The sequence below is a fragment of the Anneissia japonica genome, unplaced genomic scaffold (assembly GCF_011630105.1).
Source record: "Anneissia japonica isolate Jap-2015-1 unplaced genomic scaffold, ASM1163010v1 scaffold27830_len515607_cov181, whole genome shotgun sequence".
Classification (NCBI taxonomy): domain Eukaryota; kingdom Metazoa; phylum Echinodermata; class Crinoidea; order Comatulida; family Comatulidae; genus Anneissia; species Anneissia japonica.
The window spans coordinates 468573-488199 of record NW_022732997.1 but is presented as its reverse complement, the minus strand read 5'-3'; the positions used below and the strand labels follow the sequence as shown (position 1 = coordinate 488199).

The 19627-nt window shown below is 34.4% G+C and overlaps 1 protein-coding gene across 3 annotated transcripts in view; it reads left to right on the top strand.

Annotated features, from left to right (window-relative positions):
• Nucleotides 1–19627, top strand: part of LOC117115939 (WD repeat-containing protein 89-like) — a 137400-nt gene that overhangs the window by 23168 nt on the left and 94605 nt on the right. For all 3 annotated transcript variants that reach the window (XM_033259832.1, XM_033259831.1, XM_033259829.1), the window contains exons 3-4: nt 6983–7087; nt 9758–9858. In XM_033259832.1, coding sequence (XP_033115723.1) covers nt 6990–7087; nt 9758–9858 — 199 coding nt within the window. In that variant the 5' untranslated portion in view covers nt 6983–6989. The remainder of the gene's footprint in view (nt 1–6982; nt 7088–9757; nt 9859–19627) is intronic.

Here is a 19627-nt window from a genome sequence, read left to right as displayed (position 1 = left end):
GTTCTCTTCTCATGTCCGAGACTGGCTAATCTGTCAGCAAGCACGCAAAAAATTCCTGTTTTGTTGTTTGTTTTTTTATTTTCTATCCGGTCTCTCCACTCGGGTTGGCCCCACAAATCTACCAGGTCAGCAGTTTCCTGGTCGCTCCAAATCAATCGCATTATTATTAATTAAAATTTGAATTAACTTTTATGAAAAGTAATGATTGCGTCTTGATTGAACACACATGAAGAACTTGCGGGTTTTTAATTCTAAGAACTTCGCACTTGTAACTGGGGGCCCACACCAAACTTTGACCCTGTTACAGTTTCCCCTATTTGCAGCTCTGACAATACGTATATTTCAGTAGATGCTGCTAGCTTTAGTAAACTTGGGATCTTGGTATATTCTGTTTAGGGGTAGACATACTTCTTCACCTCCAAATTTATCAAATCACATACTTTCTGTTCCTGGGCTAAAGAGCATCAAATACTGCCCTTTTTGTGCGTACACCCACTTGCAGGAAAGTATAGTCACTTTCCTATCATCTCTTGTAAGACTATAATCCGATTGGAGGAATGATGGGATGGATATACCCCGCATTACATCATAAGTTAAAAATAGAGATGAACAGTCTGGTTTTTTGTTAGTTTGAGAATCAGGCATCTGGCTCTATAGTAAGCCTACAAAAAACACCTGTCCCAGAAATGTCCAAATTAATGTGTAAATACTGTAGGCCTACCGCCATGTGAGCGGAAATTTAACCAAAAAAAAAAAAAAAAAGGTCCTACAATTGTCTTATTTTTCTTCCGGGTTCTCTCTCTGTTTTGCACAGTTGAAGCTTGTCAACTAATCAGATAATCAATGACAACCACTTGTTCTGTTGTCTTTAGAACAGTTAATTATTAATTAATTTTTTTTTAAATTATCATTTGAACTTAATTAATTTTTCCTCTTCTCTGTTATTGTTAAGCGCCTCGAGGTTGTGTCAACGTGAGGCGCTTTATTATTATTTATTTATTATTTAATATATTAGTAAATACTGTAACGGTTAAGAACATTATTATCATTATTTACAAAAGCAGATTTAATTATTCATAATTCCTTTTCCTTTTCTGGAAAACCCAAGTGTGTAAATGATAACATTTGATTCTGCATGTCGTCAAGCTCACCTGTTGTGCACCTCATATCTGCTTGCTTGATCATGTTGATTCAACGAGTCATTGAGTACTCAGCGCATTTACCACTTCCTTACTGCAGAGAATGAATATTCATCATAATAATACTTTCAATATTTTTACTAGAGAGTTTTGCTATTAATTTACGATGAACTGATTTACACAAATATGAAGTGACACTATATGGTATAGTTACAATTCATCAAAGAATGAAACTGTTATTCTTGCCTTTCATTAATCAGTTATATTATGGAGTTTCTTTTCTCAATGGTTAGACACAGTAAACTAATTATCGCATGCATTTGGTCAAGGAAGGCAATTGCCCATTATATTAGTTAAGGCTCGTAACAATGGTGCAGTCTTTAAACTGCCATAGGTAAATTAAACAAATCCTGCATTAAAAATCATGAAAATGATTCAATTCACCATTTACATTCCAGAATGATTTAGCCCCTGGGGTATTTGTTACGTGACCTATCACAAGAGCTCTTTCTCTTGGACACCACAAAGGTGCCTTGGCATCATAGACACCATCCATCATCCCCTCCACGTTCCTCAAAGGAATCCTTGATATGGGCTTTATAGTTGGTTACTGTATGGATTATGTGTGAATTTGATAGTTTTGTCAACTTTCGTTGTCTTGGTCATTTGTTTCCCCTAGCCTCCTTACATAGAGAAATGTCTGAATAGAACACATAATTAGCGACTAACCCAATGCAAATACTGTTAATTTAATCAAGATTCAAATTATTGCCTCGTCAACCATTGAGGGCTGTTATCAGCCAAATCATGAAGCTGTCGAAGCCACACACATAAGAAAGGAAATGGTAATTAAATTTGTACCATAGATTAAGTAGGCCAACAGAATTAAACCCAACATACTGGCCAAGTACTTTAACTAATTGATCAATAAATTTGAAAAGCGTTTCTAATGTGTGACAGAGTTGATGCGGCAGGATAAAGTGTGGACTTGTACACATGCATTTTGGCTGATAAAATGATAATCATTTGGCAATAAAATCATCAAAAGATAAATGTGTGCATAATTTGACTCCTTACTGATTTCTGATATTGAAATATACTTTTGTCAAAAAATAAATAAATATATATATACAGTATAATTTTTACCTACATATTAATCCAGTTTAATGCAGTGGTGGATTGAGGAATAAGATAAAAGGGGCCCAGGTATAGAATATTAAAAGTGGAGGGTCCAGGCTAGCTCACAGCCCCACCATAGTTGGGAGTGAGTTCTGAAATTTTATGGCTGCGGCAGCTTTAGATGGCTGGGAACAGTGGTGGTGTCAGCAGGGGGACAGGGGGCTCAAGTCCTCCATTGGACAGAGCTCGTTGTGGCAAAAAATATAAAAATAGGCCTGCACCAAGCTAAGCTGAGAATGCCATTTCCGGCCATCCAGAGGTTGCTATTCTTACAAAAATTTCATTTGGTAGAGGAACACCCTTTCAACCCCTTCCCCAGCTCGGGACTACGAGCTCTCGTCCCCCATTGGACAGCTTAGCCCCCATCTCCCCCCTCTCCCAAAAAAAAATATCCTAGAGCCACCTGTGGCTGGGAATGGTACTCGCATCTTTAATTTGAATGTTTCTTAATTTTTAAATTTTTAAATATGTCAAAGATTTCAGAGGCCCCAGGCTGGTTAGGCGCCCTCAACCCCTGAATCTGCCTCCGCAGTTCACACAAAATTTAATTTTACACACTGGCATTCTTAATGTAACAGACTTCAGGATGTGCCTACATCCAAAATCATTGTCATCTTAGCCAAGCAAATTCAGATCTTGCTAAAAGTTTGCACAATTTTATACGGCCTTGATTTTTTTTAGAGCAGATGGGGGTGTTGATCATTTAAGGTCTAGCTGTGCTTAAGGGGTGCCAATACCTGTTCCTCTTTTACTGTCTATAATCATCTTTGACATTCAGCATGGATGTAATTTATTTAGATTAGAATTTCAAACATGACGATTAATACTGTACTAGACAGTTGCTATGTTGTATTGAATAAATTTTCACAAAACAAATTGCTAGCTAAATAGGAAGACTGAAGATTACGGGTGACACTAAAGACAAAGATAAGCTCTTTCCCAGCCCTGTAAGCATCTGTTCAAATCCATGAAATATCTTAATTTTATCATTGTTACAGGCCTCTGTGATGTCTAGTTTTCTTACTTCATATTTGAAACATTTTCTAACCTTACATAATGCAATGTAGCAGGGTATGGGAGGTTTAAGTGGTTTGCAGACTGAAGGTTTTTTATAAATATAAAAATACATTTTTACCCCAAAATATGGATTAATATTTGACTAATTATGAGTTTTTTTTAAATTGGTCCTTTGGTATGCCCTATTAAGCAATTAGTATAGTTGTGTATCATACTTGTTGAAAGCATTGAGTCCCTAATTATTAGCTCCACTTGTAATCTTAAAAAAAAAAAATTACACAAATGAATTGTTTACAAAACATACATTCAGAATGCCTCTATGCCATATGTTAATGCAGCAGTTGTTGTATCATGGTCAAAGTTGATAAATTATGCAATGTTATATTATTGTATGATTGATTTCCTCCAAGGGCATAATGACCATTATGATAATGAATGAAGGAATGTACTGAGTCTCTCTACCTTTTAACAGGGAGGACCATGCACAATGGAAGATTTGGTGAGTGCACAATATCAGAGCTGTCTCTTATACGCGAGATGCGAAGTACAAAAACTAATCTCATTAGAGAGGGCGCACTTTATTGACTTTAGGTTCTATCGATTTAGGTTCTGTTATCACACATAAAAACGGCCGACATGATATTTTCCGTTGCTAGTATTGACACTTGTGAAATATAATATTTCACAGGAATTATTTCAAATTTGTTAAAAAACTGATTCTGACTGAGATTTTGACACTTAAACAAACATTATATCTCAGCCTAACAGAACGACCGCATTGTGCGAGATGCGAAGTACAAAAACTAATCTCATTAGAGAGGGCGCACATTATTGACTGTATAAAGTATAAATAAAAGCGAGAGTATTCCAGTGGATGCGATCTACAACCTCTGAATTTGCCTAGTAACGATGAATTCGTCGAGAAAATGGTAATATTTTATGAGAAATAGTCTGTATTTCTCATTTTTTTTATTCTTTTGCGTAAAACTAAAATTCATGCAAATATTTTTCCATGATTTATAAAAATTGGAGTAATTCAAATGCATATTTTCTAAAAGAAGTCAGTTTTTAGGGAAATTTTGCCGGGAATGGGGCTTTATTAATGCATGAAAATATTTCCTGAGGACCTGCAAGGCCTGAAGAAAGTTTTTATTGTGTTAATTGAACCAGGGAGTTGTTATAGTGACAACAACTCTCTGATTGAACCTAAGTATAATTTCCTGTGGTAAATAGATAGCACTTACATGCTAATTGCTTAATTATAAGTCAATCACCATCCTCTTATGTTAGTTTTGTGAATATCTATAATGTAGCCTTTGCATTGAGTGTTTCATTTGAATGACAGTCTACTACTACTTTGAGCGAATGCTAGTTCAAGTCTATGCTAATTTAAATGGATGCGTTCGGTGAAAAATATAACAATGGCGAATTTATCCAAAACAAATGATGACATTGTTTTTATTATCTGTATTTGTAATGTAAAAGTAATTGTCACCATAAAATCTAGGTTGTCAAGGTCCTAACATCATTGGTATAGTGAGGGAGATGGTTAGACTGTCACAGGGGTCCCAAGTCACCTTAAACGGTCTCCTGCACTCATGCAAGCAAACAAAGTAGGAAATTCACAAGTTAATTTTCGCAAAACTGGATACTTTATTGCTCAAAATGGCATCCGCTCGAAGTGGTGTCCATCCTTATTGACTGATTTTTATTCATTCAGACTAATGTTGGAGTAAATAAATAAATAAATAATAATACTAAAATTGACTGCATTTTTGTGTTGTTAAATCTGAATGCCAAATTCTAAAATGTTTATGTTCTATTTTTAATAATTATAGGCATAAGGCTAAATTGCAGAGGCCATATGATCACATCCATTGCGCCTTTTATTACTATCTATTTTAAGACATTTCACTTGAAGAAATATGAGAGTTAATAAAAATGATGATAGAGGTATTGGATTGCTGACATTAAATAATACACCGTCAGTTTCTATACAATTGCAAGGTTTACGACACTGTCCGTTGATATTGAAGTCACCTGCAACATTCTCCTGACGTACTTACTGCACCTGTGCTACCCTGAAGAGGTTGTGCAGGATTTCCCTTGCTAAACTCAGATAGAGAAGGTTAATAAAAGGATGTTATATGACAGTTGTTGAAGATTTGTTTTTTATTGTTTTAAGGTTACTTTTGTATTTGGTAGTTACAGAATTGTTTGGTGTTGTAAACCATAGAGGGCAGCAAACAGGCTGGTTATAATGATATGCAATGATCTTTTGGTTATTGATTTAAGAAGAATGCAGTACGTATAGAATTTAACTTTCATGTTATAATACCTAGTGTATCACACGTAAATGTTATTTCCAATCCCACTAGCGCTTTATTGAAGATGAGTTTTTTAATTTATTGCTATTTTTAATAGCATGTGAGCAGTGTATTATAATACTGTAATAATAAATGAATATTTATGGATCGACTTTAATGGCTTTAATCCTATTGTAGTTGTAAACAGTTCAACAAATATTTTTTATTAAAAAAAATGTTTTGAATGAAGATGAGTGTTCTTTATTTGTACTACCTGTATAACAATATTAATAATAATAATGGTAATTTATATAGCACATTTTCCTTGCAGTTACAAAGCGCTTGAATCTTCAAATATTCATCAATATTGAAACCTTGTGTCTGCCAAAAATAGGCTCTGCATGCTGCTTTTTTGTTTTGTACTTCTGGACACCAGATACATTAAAAACTGTGCACTATGCGCAGCCTCCTATTTTGTGGGAAGATTTTCCAATCATGCAACTAACTCAATGCCAGACCAATTTCAATCCACTTCATTCACTTTGTACCAGGTACCCAAAAATTAGAAAACATTTGTTCACACAAGTGCACAGTGTAGATTTGAACCAGCTCCATCTTCATGATATTTGCATGTTTTGCTAACTCTATTACCAATTTAGGTCTAAATATCCATTTGCACAGTTACGATTCTGCGCACCCTATTTTCTTTACGATTTAGTGTTCAAATTTGGGTTAAATGTCAAAGTGTGTTAAATGTAAATAGAGGTCCCCTCCAATTAAAGACTACTATTGGGGTGGGGGTCTGGGTTTGCCATGGTATTTAGCAGCTTTGGTCTCTTAATTTAATAAAGATAATATACTGTATTATTAAAGTGGTCTTAAATATTTGAGTTGTCTTTAATTAGAGGGAAACCTAGTGTATAATATTTTACAATGTATTGAGTGTACATTGCAGTAGAACCCAAAAATATTAAAATAAAACTGATAAATTTGCAGAAAATACATTTGACAACTCCTGTTCTTTAATTACTTGATCTGTGACTACTATTGTTATGGAAGATGAGTCATTCAGCTCTCAATTACCAGAGCTGATATTAGCGAGTAATATAACACATTATAAATAAGACATACACAATTTCATGTGGAAATTGTGTTTGAACAAAGGTTAGGCCAGAACACAGGCTCTTTTACGAACAAAACCCCTCGGCTGAGGAAAGTGCTGAAGGATATCTTCACCTGCAAGGTTTGTTGTACTACTATCACACCTAATCTCGAGACATTGGTTGTTCGTTCGATGAGTGTTGTCTAATTATGCTTCTTCATTTTCATTATTTTTTGCAGAATCAATATGTTTCGACCGTTAACCAATATATCGTTACGAAGGAAAACACAAGTTACACCGCCTGGAAATGAAACTTATCTAGTGGAAATCGATGGACAGTCAAGGTAATGCAAGAAATATATTTATATTTATGGTGTGTTTCTACTGACGAGAAAAAAAAAAAAAGTACTTAAGCTGAATGCTCTCGTTGGCAGTAAAAACTGCCCTATAAAACACGTTCTTTTCGGAATCCCAAAGAACTGTTCTTTAGCACTGAAACCAAAGGAACATTCATCCTAAAGAAGCTTCCTTTTCAATAGCTTGCAACCAAATAGCAGTCTATCGTATTCAGACTACACTCTGTTGTGATTGGTTGCGATGTGATCGGTGGTAATCCAAAACTGATTACTCCCGATTGCAATTAACGAGTGCATTCAGACCAACACAAACAAACTTTACATTCTAGGGCCTTCCCTCTTGTGTTTAGGCTTTTGTTGACTGACCTCAGACAAACAGTGCCAAACCAGACAAACCAGTGTGGAATTTTTGTGATTCATTGCGATTGGATTCCGTTGTAATCGGGAGTAATAAAGTTTGTAGCACCCAATCACAACAAGTGACATTTCTGATATATATATCTCTTTAGTTTATTTTAATTTACTAATTTCTAGCGCATAGAGACCTATGTATTTTGCGCTTTACAAATCCAAATTATTATTATTATTATTATTATTATTATTGATTACTTATTAATGAGCTTTTACACATTATTTTACTGTGCGATTGGGTGTCGCAATTGCTACAACCGATCGCAATGCGGATGCTAGTCTGAATGGGCCTACCTGGTGGGTACTCTTTTCATGGATTTTTTTTTTATACTAGGCTTTGTAGTAGAATCTATGTATGAGGTACAGTACATAAAACAAATATTGATTGCTTTAGATTCGAGGATGGGTGAAATCGAGCCCCTCGGTGATGTGGAGACCAAAGCCTACAGTACTTTCTCCACATCACCTCAGCGTAATATTATAGATCTCACCATTTCCCTCATGAGCAGTCAATATTTTTATACTATACAATTTAAATTCCTTTGAATATAAGAAATCTATTTTAATCGGTTCTGTTAATTGGCAAAAAAAAAATCTAAAGCATTGTCCCGACTGTCAAATATTTGCCTAAAACATGTGGCATACCCAAATATGGTCATGATGACATCACATCATGACCATATATAGACACATCATGACCATATATGGGCATTCAATAGTTTTTTGTCAAAGATAATTTGATAGTGTGGACAGGGATTTAATCTATTGTTCAATTGAAAGCTATAGCTGGCTAAATAATTAATAAATGGTAAAAATAATATATTAAATTCATTTTTGTTAGATCACCATAGGCAGTTTATACTTTATACCCTTAAAACTAAATTGTTTTTATATTAGTCACAGTAAGTTTTCAATTATAAGATGGATTACTAATAAATGATAAGCATTGCATATAATAAAAAAAAAAGTAGCTGGGCTAAAAAAGATGACAAAATTGAAACTGAGTCCTTAAATTTCCTCACTGGGCTTAATTTAGAATTTAATTTCTTTTTTTTACTCAAATAACTAAATAAAAGCCAAACAGGAAATATTAGAACTATTAAAAGTACATAAAACGACTGCTTTCAAATTAAAACCTTCCAGATAAAAGCACCAAAAAAGTAAGCTGTATTATATCACATGATTGAGGAGCACAAAAATATAAAATTGTACAAAATGCCCATCCAAAAGTTTTTATTTTTAATTATATCACAAAATAACATAAACCTGCACTATCAAAACAGGTAAAAATACATAAAATTAAAAAAGTAGAATTAAAAAGTATAAAAAAACTTCCAGAACACCAAAAAGCAAACTAATGATAATGCATCATGAATCATGTGAGCAAAACATTCTACAAAATGTATGCATCCAAATGCTACATAAAAAGGTTTAACATTACAGTAGATGAGTCACAGAGCATTAGTATATAATATCATATTTGTCAGAAATGTACTGTCTGCTTTGAATTTTGGTAATACCTTAGAAGTCTGTGTGAGAGAGGGGGGGGGGACAATACAATATTGGTGTGAGTTGTTGTGGGGGGAGATGTTTGTTTAGAAGTGCTTGAGCATAGACACTGGTCCACAGAACTTAAAATAAATTAGCTTGTCTTGGAATATTGTGCCCTCTTTCTCCACCTTTTCTTCCTCTTTTGACTTCTCTCTTTTTTTGTGGGGGGGGGGGAGGATGAGGGGGCCTGGTCCCTATATTGACCCTTGATCCGCTGCTAAAAGTGCTATTAAAAAATTAAATTGCATGTTTAAAAGAATCAAATGAGTTCAAGTCAACTTCCAATGAGTCAGTCCAATCGAATTTAGGCCCACTGTATGTGCAGAACAGACGTTTTACTACAAACCTCTACAAATTGGTTACCTAACTATTTAAATATTAACATTTGAAAGATACAATACTAAATCTACATGGTAAAATTAATTTACATATTGAATTTCATATTTAAGGTTTTTAGGTGAACACAGATGGAATAAATTTGATCATATGTTCTTTAGTCTTTATAATAAAAACTTTAATCATGTAATATATTTCACCTTAAATGCTAAATAACTTCATCCCACTCCCACAAAAATGCTTGTTGTGGAACCAACCAGCACCTAGGTTCCGCTAGACCTCCAACTCTCATTTTCATTATAGTTACTATACAATTAAAAATTCTCTTAAAATTTGTATTGTCATTTTGTCTTTTGTCAGGAGTAATTCAAGAGGCGAGCCATTGGTGGCAATAGTAGGTACTGACATGTCACTCAACCTCTTCTCACGAGACACATTCTCAGCCTACAGAAAATTTACAGGTAAGTTTCAACATTATGAATTAAGCCACTGATGCATAAATATGGAACCCATCTGAGCAGAAATCTGTAACCATATGGCATTTGTAAAAAGAAAATACAGTAGAAATCATGTTCAGATTGTCCATATTTTGGTTCGGCAGTCGATGTTGCATACTGTACTAGGCAGTACACATCAACCACACCTGTTAAGCTGGTTTTTGCCAGAGTAGCTCTCCCACATATTCCTAATGCTTTCGTTTTGGTAATTCTATTGGTATATTGATTAAGGAAGTCTCCAATTAATAATAATAATATAGAAACTAATATGTCACCATTGCCAAAGGATACAAGATATATGTGGACTAGGAAATGACTTTCTTTTCCCTTAAGGGTCCCCTCGTGTCTGTGCTACCCGGTAACCTGGTAGCAGGAGCTCACGGTTTTAGTCCTTATCTGAAAAGGTTGCTGTTCCAACCAGCGCCAATATTATAACTATAGGTTGCGGCGCCCCTGCTAACCGCTCAGCCATTTGATTCACCAAATTAGGAGGTGCATATTGGGTTTGCATTTGGGATCGGGTATTCCACCTTGTACTCCTCTTCCTCGTTGGGAGGTACATGCAGGTATGGCTAATGGCCCAATAATTTGAACCATAAATTAGGGGGGGAAATTATAGAACAATGCAGGAAAAATGTCGTTTGCAAGTTTTTTTTATCTCAGCTTGAATAATCATATTATAGACTAAGGAGGTAGGAGATACAAAGATTGTTAATCACAACTGCTTAGAGGCTCTTGTTAACATAATTAGAAAAGTACCTCTGAATTATGTATTGTTAATGGTTGGCAAATGACCAGCATACATTCAGTCACATATTGATGAAGGATGCTGTCAAAACTACTGTATGTCACACTAATTGGTTGGGGTAACTCTACCTTCATGTTCATGTAAAAAATCTACAGTAAGATATGTTCACGCACACCACCTAGGACTACAGTATACCTATCTCCATCATGAATTTGGAAGCTCTAAAATTGTCATTAATATTCTAATAAAACCAATATAATACTATTTTTGGTGGATTTTGTAGGCAGTCTCCTGAATGTATCCTATGTAAGATACAGAATACAGTACTGTAAAACCTCGAATTGAAGTCAAATTAGCTAAATCTCGAGATGAAGCCCATGTTGAATTGAAGCACCCTTTTTTAGTTTGCAAAATTAGCCTCAAGCCCATGGGTTTCTTTTCAAGATAGCACAAGTTTCTTTTCGAGACAGTGCAGTATATACACTGTACATGAATTTAATAAAACAGAATATATTGAACACAAGCTTGGTTTATACAGTAGTTTTGGTGATTTAAATGCCAGTTAAATACACTCCATGATATTGATGTTACAGTGGCCTTATTTATTGTTTCATAGTAAAAATCCACAATATTTACAGCATTCATTTTGAAAAGAAGCCTCCCTCTTTACTTTGCAAATGTAGCCTCGAAAAGAAGCCCATCCAAAGTTCACAAAAAAAAGAAAGGAAGCCCAGAGCTTCAATTTAATGTTTTATGGTATATTATGTTACTGAAATACTAAACTATGAAAACCCCAGAAATAGCATGCAAGATAATGCAGTGAAAAATTATTATTCATAATTATTTGTATTACCACAGACCCTATATACTATATGTATATAGGGTCTGTGGTATTACTGACATATCTGGCCATCTCATCCTGTGTGAGGGTTTATTGCTATCCAAATTGTGATGTCAGCATTAAAAGAGTAATTAAGGCTTCTAATTGCTAAAACTTTGATTTACCAAAATTCACTTTCTGGTCTAGTGGTTATGATGTTAACCGTATCCTGTATGATGAAGGTTCCGCTTTCAAGTCCCAGTGGCGTTTGATTTCTCTGTTGCATTCCTTTAATAATAATATTTATGTTTATTCATTGCATCATCAGGTTTGTTGTTTCTTGGTTCTTTCCATTTACCTATGTGGTACCCCATGGTTTTATGAGTATATATAACAAAATCAGCATCAGAGTTTTTATGTGCCTACATGCATCAGAAAAATTTGCGCTTTTAATTAACTTCTTGGAAATTCAAATACTATATATTATTTATTATTGAATAACTTATAATTTAATCCAATAACCCTTGAAATAGGCATACTTATTCTTTGCTTATGCATTTGCAAGATGATGTAAGCCAAACAGATTCGCATGCGGCCACCAGTGATTTCTTTTGCGGCCCGCGAAAATGAATTAAAAACTCTATTAGTGCAGCCCGCCAAGCAACATTGGCTAGAAAACACCTTGTTTTATACAGCCCAACACTGATCATATGTAAAAAGTAACATTAAAACTGAGAATAAAGTGGTGTAAAAGCAGTGCTTGGAGGTTTTTGGAAGCTCACTGGAAACATAAAAGTTTGGGTGTGGCTCTCGGTTTTAAATCAAAAATTCACTTTAAAAATTGTTATGCCCATCCTGATGTAAGCTTGGGAAAAATGCCTCAGTATAATCTGATTGTTTATTTTTATTCTCTATTTCAATCTTATTTGTTTTATATTTCTTATTTGATATAGACATATTGTCTGAACTAAAAGTCTCCTTTAAACTGTTGAAAGTGTATCTATAAATCTATGGGCATCTTGTCAATGAGCATTAAATGTAGTGCCCTCGAAATTGTGACCTCAGTATGTTAAGAAAATAAAAAGGCTTGTAATCACTATTGACACATATATAAATTCGCTATCCTTTATGGCCTAGTGACTATGACGTTAGTCGTTAGTCGTGTATCACAAATATTCTGGTTCATGTCCCAGTAGAGGTTGATTTGTATAAATTATCCTTTGGCTTGATTGTCCTTACATTTTATTAATGATAATACTGTATTTATGTATTCATTGCATTATCCTGGATTCTTCAGAGATGCCTGTTCATAAACATTATTATAAAGACAATATCTCATTTGGGATCTAACTTGCTGTTATTTATTTATTTATTTATTCTGTCTTTAAAGTGACAGCATTTTCAGTGATGCAGCACTGGTTTCACAAGTGATTTACATGAACAAAAAAAACAATAATAGAAATGCAAATCCGAAAAATCAAATGAACGGTAATTGAATGAAAAATATAAACGTAAATATAGGTACAGAAAAAAAAAAAGAATTTATTGTGGATCACGTGAACTTTCAAAGTGAATCACATGAACAATTAAAAGTTAAAAGAAATGCTAATAAGAAAAATAATATAAAGGTGAATATTAAAGAAGAACTAATTTAATTTGGATCACGGCAAGAGAACATCTTTATAGTGGAAATGAATAAAAAGAGTTTTGAGTAAGTTTTTAAACGTTGCTAGTTGAAAATTGTTGAAGGTTTATTCTAGTTTTAATGACAGTCAATGCTTGTAGATCTCTGGTTTTGTCGATATAATACAGGATTAGTGCTCTCCAATAGAATGTCTCGTCAGGGGCTTCACTTAAGCGGCCTAGGGCATTTCAAAATACTGTATTGTACAGTTTTACCTGTGTGAACTGACCAGGAAAGGTCTAGAATCTGGAATCCAGATCTATGTGATAGAATTGTGAAATGTGACAGAATTTAAGGGTACTTTAGCTATTTTTTTAATAAAGCACATAGATATGTTTTTCATCACTGAAGGATACACAGAATACAACAGGCCTAGATAGAAAGGAAGTTCCGCGTAGAAGATGATTATATACTATTAAAAGATTTAGGCCACCAGCCAATACTGCATTCAGGAATTTGCCTTCAGTCTCTCTGGACTCATTTTTATCAGTGCTAATTGTTTTTTGTGCACTAATTTACGAATAGTTTTACATATATATTGCTATACAATTTTCTTAAGGCACATAAATGAGATAACAGTGGGAGATCCAGAAATTTGAAATATGGAGGAGCCCAGAAAGGCAATTTTAAGGTGGAGGATGCAGACTAACCCAGCCCCACCTTGGTTGGGGCTGATTTATGAAATTTTGTTTATAGCACTTTTATATGGCTGGACATTTTTTTCTCCAGCTGTGCTCCTTCTTGAATCTGCCTATGCACACAGTTAAACTACATCAGGGATGATAGCAAGAAATTTTATGGAACTATACACTTAAGCCATATATAGGCTGTACATCATAACAAATTATTATATTTTTTATTTTGAAAAAATGTTGACATAATTACATTTTGTTTTTACAAAGAAGACATACATTCTATTATTTTTACATTCAGACTTGCACTACAAATTTATGAAGAATTTCAACCCATTTTGGATGAATTAAGTAATGTACTTCAGTGAATGTGATGCATTTCCACAGCTAAGTGTCTTCCTCTCTGATCTATTGCCCATCAACATGGCCATAAATTGATTGCACATAATGCATTTTACCAGGATCAATGTTTAATTCCGGAAATCTAACGCATTAGCACCATTAATCACCTAAAGATAATATCATATAATATTCTTTGTAGCTTCACATCATAAAGTAATTCGCGACTCAGTGTTACATATAAACAAATAGATAAATAATAATCGCAGTGTTTGAATAGGAACATAATTATAATTGTAACAAGCATTAGCCCTTCAGTGAAAAATTCCTTTTTTAGTACGAATAAAAGTGCCTCTGATGAGATTCGAAACCAGCAACTTCTCACTTTCAAGAGAGACATTACAGTATAGGCGCAAATCTATACTCTAAAGCATTTTTCTCATATCTGACTTTTTGCACTCACATAGTGGAGCCACGTTTAAGCTAGCTTGTAGGTCATAGCCTGGAAATAATATAATATTCGTATTTTACTGTGTGTTTGCTGCGTTAACGTATTTACTAAATAGACTTATAGAATAACAGTGCCTAAATAGAATGTCGCCTGTACACTTTGTATTTAAACTTACTTTACCTCATGAATATTAACTAGGTAATAAAATTGCATTGGTCAATTTTGTAGTCACAGTAGTTTCGTCCACTTCCCTACAGTATATGTGCATATTTTACACTGACACAGAGAAGTAGTACTACCCAAAATGTACTGCTAATCCCTGGCTATGTGAATCATGCAAACTCTGTAATTTTACCCTAACAGATCAAAGTGGCTAAATGTCGACGGACAGTTTGCTGCTAAATATTTATGAGGTATAGTAAAACAAATACAACATTGTATTTTGGTATTCGCTTTGGTAGTGCGCATTCCATATTTATGGAGCTGCAACATGAAACACTGTACGTTTTCAAACGGCACCCAGGAACAAACAAACTTAATCCGAGTGTTCATGAACATGGATGAGTGTAGTCTGAGAACATCATGCATGTATGTTGGTAATAGATTATGGAGCCGTTTCTACACAAGAAGAATGTTAAAGTTAATACGCTGCCGAACTGGAAGCCAATGTAGGTTTATGAGTATTGGCGTGATGCTGTGTGACTTTTAGGTGAGTTTAATGAGACATGCAGCCGAGTTGAGATGAAGTTGTAATTTTTTATGGAAGTCCATACAGGATTGTTTTAACTGTGCAGCCTTGTAGTTATAAGAGCATGAACAAGTTTTTTTAGTTGTGTCTTCATTCAGGAATGTTAAAAAGATAATATACTATTCGTCTTGTGGATAATGAGTACTTCAGTTCTTTCCAGAATCAGTTACGTGGTATGCTGAAAATTTATAGTTTTGATTTGTCTGACATGCAAACTTTACAATATATTATTGTAATTGTTATTTTATAATATTACCAGTACATGTCAATTTGTTGAAAGAATAATATAACTTTTAGACCTCTGATATACATTAGACCTTTAAAGCTCTCCATCTGAATGAACCTTCATATTTACGTTCAATGATTTCCCGATATACCCCAAATGCCATACCAAAACCTACGGCCAATGTTCTTTTACTTTTTTTTGACTGAGAAGTATTTCATGTTTCTATAAATTTTCACTAAGTTTATCGGTAAGAATTTTTAAAATACACAAATTTCTATGTTCAAGTCAATAGTGTTTGTTACTTCAAAATTAGTATGTTAATTTCAAAAATAATTCTTTATGATTTTAGGGGGAAGGGATATTTTTATATTAAAAAATAGAAATAGAAAATGTGCTTTTCTTTTTTGTCCAGCTCCAAATGTTTGAAAATTGGAGATTTTGGCTGGGACCCGCGGCAGCTGCAGTGCATTAACAGTACTGAGATGCAAAAATTTACATGTTCTGTAACAGTAACCTTTGTTTACATGCTGCTAAATTTGCTTATAGGATTTTGGAAAAATGTAAAGGGTTTTTATTTAATCTTAATTAGCTCTACAGTATTAGATATATTTTGATGTTTACACTCCGTACAGTACTTTACTTTTTATTTGTTTAATTATATTTTGTCTGTCATAAGCCAGGCATGGCTGGCCTTTGTTTGAGGGTGAGATATTAATGAATAAATACTTTACTTTACTGTAACGGATACATTGTCCCTCTTACCGAACTCTCATACAAGCCTTGTGTCTACCATTTTACCAACCAAAATTCATGAAATGAGTAATGTTAGCCAATGAACCCAGGCAGACCTACAGTATGGTAAAATTATAAAGTTTAGATTTAAAATAAATGACTAATTATAATACATACTCGCGGTAATATAATGGCTGCGGCGATGAAGCAGAAGATTATGCATTGAATGAGGCTGATGACTTCAGTAATGGGCACGCTACCTAAGTTGATCAAAATAGAAATTTTTTTTTTATTGAGGTTAACGATCTTGATTGTAGTGAACTTGATTAAAACAGATCTATTGTACAATATATTTTCATTTTCACTGAGGCTGACTTACTACAAACATTTTACCATATAGTATCTATTCTTAAAGTTGTACTTATATATATATTACATAGTTATTATATATAATAATTATATATTGTATAATTAATACTTATATATACACATATATACATAAGTATAAATCTAAGAACAACAAGTTCCTTATTACCAAATGGTTTCATCTGCCAACAAACCAAAGTTAAGGACATAAAAAATTAGATATAAAAAATTATAACAAATTTTATTAATTATAAATTTTGCTTTTGAAAACAATAGTATCTCTTTTAATGATTTTTAGTGAAATTGAGTTTCTTATTTGATTGGCAAGCTATTCCAAATGGCCAGTATGATATTGAAAAAAAGAATATTAAAGAGTGTTACATCGGGCAAAGGGAATGCGGAAGGTTGGGAACTCTCATCTATGATTGATTTCAAAAGAAAAATCGTTTCCAACATTAAGAAGACAAATAATTTTCCTTCCATCCTCCAGTGACAGCAGATTGACTTGGTTAAGATGTTGATTGTAATTAATAGGTTGGACTGCCATGGTCAATTTTTCTTGTAGAAAATTTTTGGACTTATTAAATCTTTTGGATTTGATTGGATTGGATTTATTCGGTGTAAACACCAAGGATAGCCCACGAAAGTCTGGGAGAAGACTTATTTCCAGTGGGGTCCTTCTGGTGGTGATTGGGCAGTACACCAGGAGACAATCCCCTACTTTTTTCCGAAGAGTGTACTGCGTTCTTTAACGTGCACATGGGACCAATGGCTTAAACGTCTCGTCCGAAAGATGGTGCGCTGTTGGAACTTGTATTTCAGCCCTCCAGCTGAAACACAAGCAGAGGCAGCGATGGGAATTGAACCGGGGACCTAGAGATCTCCACGGTTCAGCGCACACACAGTGGCTACCACCAGATTAGCCGACTGAACTAAGCCTCTCTCAAATTTTAAATATTGCATTTTATGTGGATTCAAAGGGAAGATGTATATTCAAGTAGAGGTTGATTAAGGGAAGCATAGAGGATGACCGAGACCTGAGAGCAACCAGCAACACGTTTGATAAAGCATGTCCTAAATACAAAGATGACAATTGATCAAGAAAGCTCCCAGTTTCAAACAAAGTATGAAGAAGCTGAATGAACAGTGAGAAGAGAACAATTAGACTTGGTTTAGTAGAGGTTATAGCATATTCCCGATTGTACTTGTCTCAAAATATTTTTTTTTTTTAATTACTATATGTGTGTGGGTGATATAAATAATGAAGAATAAAGTAACGGTTGAATGATGATATTAGAGTTGATGAAGACAAATGATGACGATAATAGTAATCGACACTGAAAGACGACAGCATGATATAAATAAAAAAGAATTGCAGTATTATGAGCTTTGTAATTGCCGTTACTAACACAATCAATACATTCTAATCCGTTGTATGTTCCAGGGGTTGCTGACTCTACTTTTTGTATTATATGGCACAAATGCACATAAAATGAAAGCCTTTAAACACAAAACATTTAGTTTCTAGGCTGTTTGAGCCAAATAAATATTCATTAAATAAAATGAAATGAAATTAACAATTGAATTCTTTTAAAATGATGCTTTTTTCTACACATAAAATGAAAGCCTTTAAACACAAAACATTTAGTTTCTGTGAACCAAATGTCATCGCTTTTTTAGAGCGCAGTCTATAAGTGACTTAACTGTACTAATATTCTTGAGAGCGGATTTGAATGAGCAGTCTCCAGATAGACTTAACTTAGCCGGCTCTATATTGGTGGCTTAGATACTGTCTGTAATTATTGCAATATCACAGTCTAATCTGTTAGATGGTATATTTTTTAAGCCTGCTTAGAGAAGGATATAATTTGGCCTATGAGCAATCAATTTGGTTTCTTCTTGGTAAAACATAATCTCTTAAGATATTCAGAATTATTAATAGTAATTAACATTTATATAGCATACATTGCACACTACCTCTTAAAAAAGCTCAAGAATTTAACTATAATATAAGGTGTGGTGGCAAATAACACTAGTCTCAAAGGGTCAACTATTCACCTTCTTTTTCGTTGATTTTATTTCTGCAATAATTTTAGTAGGCACAAAATGGGCATGTCACAATCTTCAACTTGTAACAATTTTTATTACTGTTCAAAACCACATAATTACCAACCGTCTCTCATCGTGTGGGACAGTCCCACATTTCAAAGTGAATTTGGATGAAGCATGCATTTTTCAGAAACACATGCGTGCTCATAAATCTATGCGCGATAACAAATTATCACGAATTCAGGGGAAAATGTATTTAAAATTAGAAGAAATTGGTTTTATTAAGAATATAAAAACAGTCATGCAGTAACTTGAGTTATTAGAGAGCTTTCATTATCTCGTATGAAAACCAATTCACCAACGAAATTTCTTTTCCCGACCAAAACAACAAAAGTCAATCATGCACATAGTAGCATAGCGGTTTTGCGCGTTCGAATTGTCACAACCAACGGTTGATTATGTGACTGATATCCGCACCCCTACAGGGGCCCCGCACCCCTAAAGGGGCCCCGCACCCCTACAGGGGCCCTGCCCCTGGACCCCGATGTGGGCCCTTGCGGCACCAGCCAACCCCCCCCCCCAAATCCAACTGGTCTAGTCACGCATTTGAAATCTCACAGGCGGTAACTACTGTATGAAACCGCAGATGCCGTGAATAAATTGTTTTCAATGCTGGCATGGTCTTTAAAAAGCTGGCTGTTTCAGAGTGTCATTCAAACTTAACAACCGAGCCAGGAATACGCGCGTGTCTGGCAAGTACACGCGTTGTCCCACAAAAGAACATTTTACGTATCTGCTACAATATCCAAGGGGCAGGGCTTGACCAATTTTATAGCAATGAGAAGCGGTATTGGCACAGCGGTTGTTCGTCAAACTGTCAACCTTGAGGTTGGAGGTTCGAAACCCTTGCTTGTGTCCTTAGGAAAGACGCATTATCT